At 35.6% G+C, this 8,421-nt stretch overlaps 1 protein-coding gene across 1 annotated transcript in view; it reads left to right on the forward strand.

Annotated features, from left to right (window-relative positions):
* The first annotated feature begins 666 nt into the window (after positions 1-666).
* LOC107025838 (myosin-17-like) overlaps positions 667-8,421 on the forward strand; it is an 18,377-nt gene continuing 10,622 nt past the window's right edge. Inside the window, exons 1-14 of the mRNA XM_015226600.2 lie at positions 667-1,025; positions 4,385-4,510; positions 5,744-5,887; positions 6,008-6,153; positions 6,232-6,388; positions 6,506-6,564; positions 6,677-6,836; positions 6,939-7,088; positions 7,161-7,297; positions 7,385-7,531; positions 7,622-7,723; positions 7,797-7,854; positions 8,019-8,120; positions 8,287-8,324. Of these exons, the coding sequence (XP_015082086.1) occupies positions 1,023-1,025; positions 4,385-4,510; positions 5,744-5,887; positions 6,008-6,153; positions 6,232-6,388; positions 6,506-6,564; positions 6,677-6,836; positions 6,939-7,088; positions 7,161-7,297; positions 7,385-7,531; positions 7,622-7,723; positions 7,797-7,854; positions 8,019-8,120; positions 8,287-8,324 (1,529 nt within the window). The 5' untranslated portion in view covers positions 667-1,022. The remainder of the gene's footprint in view (positions 1,026-4,384; positions 4,511-5,743; positions 5,888-6,007; positions 6,154-6,231; positions 6,389-6,505; positions 6,565-6,676; positions 6,837-6,938; positions 7,089-7,160; positions 7,298-7,384; positions 7,532-7,621; positions 7,724-7,796; positions 7,855-8,018; positions 8,121-8,286; positions 8,325-8,421) is intronic.

Genomic DNA, 8,421 nt, shown 5'->3' on the forward strand with positions numbered 1-8,421 from the left:
TATGTAAAAAATAGTCCTAGGATAAAAAAGAATTGGTGTATTGTTTGGTTGTCACGTTTGAGATAATTTATCCACCATTTATACCATGGTTAGTTATTCATGTAAATGGTGAGATAAGTTATCCATAATAATTATCTCAGGATAATTAATTATGTAATAACTTGTATCAAACCAAAATAACTTTTAATCACTTTTAGAGTGTTTGTCGAAATTCTAAAATTATTTTTTAAGTATTTGATTAAGATAAAAAAATTAAAAAAATCCCAAACAAGCTCTTAATCAGCAATGAGTGCAGTCATAATTGTGTTTCCAAAATCCAAGATAGGCTGTACAAGTGAAACCTAGCTGTTACTCAATTCAAATCTAACACAGAGATTGTAAATTCAAATTACCACAAGGGAAAAAGCGGTACACGGTAACGTTCGAATTGTCCAACAATGAATGGCAAATATCGTAAATAAACAGAATATTATGCCCAAACACATAAAACATAAATAATGTCAGAAATCCGCCCCCTAAATTGTCGGTTTTTGTGTCCAGCGCCCCCCTCCTCTTCTTACAATTTACAAAAAATACCGCCCATTGTAGGCCCCACCCCCTACCCCCAACCTCATAGGAAACACAGCAAATGAAAATAACTCAACTTTCCAAATAAATTAAAAAAAGAGAGTAAAAGCTTCAAACAAAATATACCATTAGCAGCTCCAAGTTATAGAGAGAGAAAGTCTACCCATTTTCTTCTTTCTCCACAAAAATACATACAGATATACGGAGGCATATACATATTTATATACGCAGATATATAGAGAGAGAAACAAACATAAACGGTTTTCGCTTTACCAGAAGTTGAATCATCGGAGGCAAGCTTTGCTTTCTTCTTCTTCATCATCATCGTCGTTGTGGTTAACTTCGGCTGGAATATTTGAAGCTTGTGGAGTCCGATCTGACTCGCCGACTCAAACTTTGTTTCTCTTTGCCTTGATGAGTTGGAGAGCAGGAGATCGATAGTACAAAACTCGTCAATGGTAAGTCTATGCTGAAACGCGAGGTTCCTTGTCGTTTTATACCTCTTGCCTTGTAGACTTATTGCTTGTTGCTCTAGTCAAATCTGTTCAGCGCAGAGTCAATTTGCGGGTTATAAATTATTTTGAGGTTATTGTGTGGATGAAATTTAATTCAGGTACCATTAGGAAATATTAGCGTTCTTTTTTTTTTTGGAATGTGTGGAATATATAGGAATTGGACCGAGAAGAGTGAGGATTTCTATGAGGTTTTTATGACTGTATATTGATGGATGGTTTAAAGGTATTCCTTTGAAGTCATTTCGTAAAATTTGATTTTATCCATTTTTTGTCTTAAGTCTGGAATTTGGATGCCAGAAAGAGATAAACGATAGAATTAACAACTGAATTGTAATTTGATTTACCTAGAATAACAGAGGCTGTATATTAAAAGAGGTTGTATGTAGTGTTAATTAAGAGGCTGCTTGTAGTAATAATTTGAGGAGCTAAAATTTAGAAATGCAACTTCAGCTTTAGAGGTGAATGTGGCATAATAGACACTACACAACTCTGGGTTTAAATTGAACTTTACCTGGTTAGAGGTATGCATATGTTTTCTTTTTGGAAATATTGGAGATACAAATACCATTTAGAATAAGATGTAAAGATTATTAATAATAGAATTTGAGATAGAGTTTTGGATAATGCTTCGGAAGGCGCGTCTTCTTAGTAGATTTCTGTCACCACCTAGGTAATAGCAAGGTGACTTCCTACTCCAAAAATATAAAAAGCCACTTAAGAATCTTCTAAAGCGCTTTCAAATAGAAGTTCCGGAAAACTCTTAAACCTCTCGATTCTCTTAACTGTTTTTGTTACTTCAGAATCTCTCAACTGCATTTATTGGAATTTATAATGGATGAGAAAAGAAAAACATGAATAGTGGAAAGACGAAGGGCATGAAATCACTAGATTTAAATATTTTGACCAGTGGAATAGGTGTTTACGGTGAATGAAGAAATAATTAACAAGCCTTTCCAAGGATACATGTATCTTAAAAGATTGAATTACAACTCTTTATAAAGAATGGATGTATCATTTAAAGCATGGATGGGGTTTGGTTACCTGTAAGAGCACAACACGTGATGTGTGGGTTAGACGCATGTCATGGGTTCGAACCCTACCGCTGAGAAATAGGCGAATGTCACATGTTCGAACCCTACCGTTGAGAATTAGGCGCATGTCTCATGTCCGACCGAACCCTACCGCCGAGAAATCGGCGCATGTCACATGTTCGTACCCTACCGCCGTGAAAATCTTTGTATTTAAGTGGAGAGATGTAGAGAGGTGAGCTCATTATCCAGGGAGTTCCGAATCTTGCCCCAGTTGCCGTCAAGGATTTCTTGGTCATCAAAAAAAAGAAAGAATGCATTAATTTTTCAGATAAGGTAGTCTCTTTGCAGCAGTAAACACATTAAATTTTGAATCATTGAAAATAAATTTCAGTGTTTGTAGCACCTCAATGCTCTAAAATCAAAGTTGTCCAATGTCAGATGCATCTATGACCATTGATCTCTTGTGGAGTCTCCTTATGTAATTACATAGGTCTAAAACTTGAGATGTAAACATGGGTGATAAGATGTATATATATCATGGGATTTATTGACACTGCAGAAAGGGAAGAAATTGATTAAGATATCAATTTCAGTACAAAAAGGACAGCCATATTAATATGACTTTAAAAAGTGTGTTTGTTGTTAACCTAAAAACACTACACAAATAATTATGTGTATTTTTCTCTTGCATAAATGAATAATGTAGACTAGTCAAAGTAAAAGCGCATGTAATATTTTCACAATGCTTCCGACGAGAAGAAGGATACATATAAAAATCAGCTCTTAACATTTTCTTTTTGATTTTTTCTAATTACATTCGGGGAGTGGGAAGAGTGAAGGGAATAGTTTGGATAGGAACCACCTATTGTGTGGAAGTCTGTGACCAGTACCACTAGTCTTAAGCCCTAAAGGTCATTCTAGCATCTAAGTGGCAAAAGTTCCTATGGTCAAATTAGTGCAAGGCAGTTGTTCTTTCAGAGGCTTTGTGCTTCAAAAATATTTCATAAATGAATCAACGTAGTCCAAATGTTATCTGATGAGAAGTTTTTAAAGAGAAACAAAAACAAAGTTATGTTAGCTTTCAAAAGGATTACAACATAATATTGCTTCCAAGAGGAATGAAATAGGTTGTCATTTTAAGGAACCCATTAAGAAAAGAAGCGAGAAGCATGTGAGAAAAGTAAGTTTTTGAAGTTCTGTTTAACTTATCTTTTATCTGAAATGCTTCGATTGAGTTGTAGTGGAAGGTTTGATAATTTCTTACATTAGCTTTAGTGAATTTTCTCGAAATATCAACCCCCCCCCTCCCCCCCTATTTTATTTTCAATAACTTTGGTGGCCCCATTACTTGCACGCACCTCGACTGATCCACATGGTGCCTTCTATCTCCCACCAACGCTAACACAAGTTTGGGGTGACTCTGTCCACCAAGGCTTAGATAGATGGAATGAAATCATCTAGCAGTTCATTTCCTCTCAGCCCTCTCCTGATATTTGTTCTAGAAATATCATCGTTCATTTTAGGATTCCAATTTTCTTTGTAAATAGGAAGGATGCCCTAAAGCTTAGTCATGTCAAGATATGTTTGGAAAGCGTTTTGACATACAAGGTGCTTCATTGTATTCAAATTTTAGCCTACCTTACCTGTTCAAAAAGAAAAGAAGTTTAAACTGAAAGTTCGTTCCCTGCGTGACTCCTGTCCGTTTAGCTATATGTCTTGCTTTACAAATTTCCTATTATTTGTTTTCGTTTTATGATAGAGCGTAGTAGAAGGACCTCTATGCCTACACTGATGGAGAGTACTGTTTTACATGCATGATTTCTTTTTCCGGCTGGATTCTGAAGTTCGACTGCATGCGTAAATTCCACAAAACATCTTGCATCCTCTTCTTTCTCAAAAAGTCTGTCTTCCCTTTTCTTGTCTGTTTCTTTCCATCTCTTAGTTTCTAAACCAGGCAATATTAATTTTTTTGAAAAAGAAATGTCAACACTGGACGAGTTACCACCCTTATTTAATCTCTCCCTGTTAGTACGAACATAGTTTGAAGACTTGTGTTGAAGAATTCTTTGATCTTGTGTCTCAATTAATAAATCAAGTATGCCTCAATCCTAAATTAGTTGGAATTTGATGTATAAATCCACTCTATTCAGGTCCACTTTATTTGCATACTGTGTATAAAGATTAAGTTTTCTGGTGTATTATTAAAATGGCTGACAATTCGTGCAGTAATCATTGTCCTCTTGGTATCTCATGCAAGTAACTTTGTTGCAGGCATCAGTCAACATTATTGTCGGTTCTCATGTTTGGGTGGAAGACCCTAAATTGGCATGGAAAGATGGAGAAGTAATCAAAATACATGGTCAAGATGTTCATGTTAAAACCTCCGATGGGAAAGAAGTGAGTATTTGTTTTTTTTAACAGCAATATTTATTCAAGGGCCATACGTTGTTGTCAACCTGGAGCGACAATGAATCAATGTGCTCATATATTCTGAACTTGTTAATGGATCTGGCCAGACTTCACTTGTGAAAGTAGATGTTTTTAATTTTGAGAAATTGGTCCTTTGTATTCTATTAAGGTGAAATATCCTGTATATTGGTTCCTTTTCCTTGAGATAGTATTATACCGTAAGGAACATATGACATGCTACTGTTTGTATGTGTGTGTTTGTGTATGCATACATGTGTGTAATATGCATGCTATATGTCCAAGTAAGCCATACGAATATTTCAAAGCATTCTTAGAACTCGTTCTGGGTTGCGAGCAATGGATGGTACTGAGAACTAATTCCTTCCCAATTCTAGCTAATGCAAACAATTGTTAAATCCCTCAAAATGGCTAGGAATGAACAAGTTTAGACCCATTTGATGGTTCACTGTAACTGGAATGCTTCGCGTGGAGAGAAATTAGAAGCAGGTTCTGTGGTAGAAGCTTTCCTTTTTTGACTGACCAAGTTACTTACATGTACTTAGATCGTTTCACTTTGGTTTACTTTCTTAAAAATGAACTCAAAAAGTACGTAGGGTGATGAAACTGATGAACATTTTCATATCGAGGTTTTGTCTTTCTTTTGCATTTACACCTTGATTATTTTTTCTAAATATTAATTCTTGTTTCTTCATGCATTGATTCTCCTTTACATGCACTTTTGCTTGTCACCTCCTTTCTGCACCAAAAGTATCATTCTTCTCTATTTCAAGTTAGTGTAAATATTTTAATTTTGATTGTCTATCGTCGAAGGCGGATCCATGATTTTGCAAGTTATGAGTTCCTACAATGACTTCAAGTTAGCATATGTTAATAAGTGGACTCACACTAAAATTTATAAATATGTAGTAAATTTTAATGCATATATAGCGAACATTTGATGCTTCTAGACTGTAACTTTGTTAACTGCGTTCTTCTTGTAGTGTTAAGTTTTATGTTGTACTTCCTTCTAGTCATGCAGTCATCAACTTGTTCAAACATGAGTAGTTTTTCTGGTGGACACTTCCACACTTTCAGATTAACTGCAGTCTGCCGGTCCCTGAAGTTGAAACCAACAAATCAGTCCGTGCATTTCTTTTGGTTGTGCATGGAGTTTTTTCTTTTTTATCTAAGTTTCTTATAGTTTCAAACTGTTGATCTCAGGTTGTTGCTAAAATCGCTAAAGTGTTTCCTAAAGATACTGAGGCTCCTCCTGGAGGTGTAGATGATATGACCAAACTTTCCTATTTGCATGAACCTGGAGTTCTGCAGAACTTGGCCACCCGATATGAGCTCAATGAAATTTATGTAAGAGCTCTGATTTCCTTGTTATCATGCAAATTGATTGTCAATACCTGGTAATTTTATTCTATAAATTTATTATCCTTTGGAGAAACTTTTCTTAGTTTTTCTTTATCTGTTGTCTAGACGTACACTGGGAACATATTGATTGCAGTAAACCCTTTCCAAAGATTGCCTCATCTGTACGACACTCACATGATGGAACAGTACAAAGGAGCAGCATTTGGGGAGCTAAGTCCGCATGTTTTTGCAGTTGCAGATGTTGCATATAGGTTGAGTTCTTCTTTGATGTGTGTTCCTCTTTTAAGTTGCTTGGCATGACACTTATTTATTTCTCATTTTGGTCTCAGGGCAATGATCAATGAGGGAAAAAGCAATTCAATTTTGGTTAGTGGAGAAAGTGGTGCTGGTAAAACTGAAACTACTAAGATGCTTATGCGTTATCTTGCGCATCTTGGCGGCCGGTCAGGTGTCGAAGGACGAACTGTTGAACAACAAGTTCTAGAAGTATGATGACCTTTCACTTCAACTTTAATCTATCATTAGCATTTTCCGCTGAAACTGGTCTTATTCTATCAAATTACTGTCTCAAAATTCTTGTTATTGTTGACACTTGACACACAGTCCAATCCTGTTCTTGAAGCATTTGGAAATGCCAAAACTGTGAGAAACAACAACTCAAGGTTAGCCACTTCTCTAATTGATGCCAGTTGATGCTAATTGCTTTTGCAACTTTGTTGATGATTTCTAAATATGATGTTCCTTTTCGTGATGGAAATGGTATAATGCTTTCAGTCGTTTTGGTAAATTTGTTGAGATACAATTTGATAAGAGTGGGAGGATATCTGGGGCAGCTATACGAACTTACCTTCTGGAGAGGTCTCGCGTCTGTCAAATCTCAAATCCCGAGAGAAACTACCATTGCTTTTATCTTCTTTGTGCTGCTCCAGCTGAGGTATCTATGCTTTTTTTTACTGTCTTTAGATGATCTATCATTGGTGATGAGCTGATCTAACATTGGTGATGCACATAATTACGATATTCTTTTGCTTTGCAGGAGGTAGAGAGATATAAACTAGGGAACCCAAAATCATTTCACTATCTTAATCAGTCCAAGTATTATGAATTGGATGGAGTAAATGATGCTGAAGAATATCTTGCAACAAGAAGGGCTATGGATATAGTAGGAATCAGTGAGGAAGAGCAGGTTAGTTTTTCCTCCCGACTAATTTGTTTTGCGGTTAACATGAATTGCTAATGCCTTAACAAATTTGTTCAGGATGCAATTTTTAGGGTGGTTGCTGCAATTCTTCACCTTGGTAATGTCGAATTTGCGAAAGGTGAGGAAATAGACTCTTCTGTGATTAAGGATGAGCAGTCTCGATTTCATCTCAATATGACGGCGGAGTTACTCAAGTAGGTCTATTTTCTACTGTTTAATCTCACTGCATTCTTATTTTGGATATGTTATTTCTGCTGGATCTTATGAATAAGAATGGATAGGTGTGATGCCAAAAGCTTGGAAGATGCACTAATTACACGTGTGATGGTCACACCTGAGGAGGTTATTACAAGGACTCTTGATCCAGAAGCTGCTCTGGGTAGCAGGGATGCTTTGGCTAAAACCATATATTCTCGCCTTTTCGACTGGTAAGCAAGTCAAATACATACACACACTTGTTTGGTGTTCTATATTTCTATCTTCTTTTGTATCTTAAAATATTCGTCTATTGACTCCAGGATTGTGGAAAAGATAAACATCTCAATTGGCCAGGATCCAAACTCCAAGTCAATAATCGGAGTTCTTGATATTTATGGGTTTGAGAGTTTTAAAACGAACAGGTAATCTTTCAGTATGGCATATGCTACTTCAAACCTTAGTGGTGCCTTTCTAACAGTTTCCCGTGTAAAACAGTTTTGAGCAATTCTGCATCAATTTTACAAACGAAAAGTTGCAACAACATTTTAACCAGGTTAGATCTCATTCTTGCATTTTAAAACTGTTTTCCTTATTTCTTTTTTTCAATCTGTTAAGGGTATAGATGAGTAAATTGTGATGTGTTTGCTGCCCCACCTCTTTGCTTATTAGGGGGGGATCTTGGGTATTTAATAATGTCACTCCATCTTATGATTTCAGCATGTCTTCAAGATGGAACAAGAAGAATATGAAAAAGAAGAGATTAACTGGAGCTACATAGAGTTTGTTGACAACCAAGATGTGCTAGATCTGATTGAAAAGGTCTGCAACCAATGGGTTGATTCATTGTTTATTAATTGATTTTTTTAATTTTGTTGGAAAGAAGTATACCTCTGTAACTTATCATGCGATGCTATGATTTGTTATTAGTTCTAGCCTCAGTCTTTTGGTAACTTAAATTGTAACAACTGAAGTTGAAAACTTGCAGAAACCTGGGGGAATTATTGCTCTTTTAGATGAAGCCTGGTATGCATGCTTGATTATTTATTCATCATATATATATATATATATATATATATATATATATATATATATTTATATTTATATTTATATTTATATATAT

The sequence above is a fragment of the Solanum pennellii genome, chromosome 7 (genome assembly GCF_001406875.1).
Source record: "Solanum pennellii chromosome 7, SPENNV200".
Taxonomy (NCBI): Eukaryota; Viridiplantae; Streptophyta; class Magnoliopsida; order Solanales; family Solanaceae; genus Solanum; species Solanum pennellii.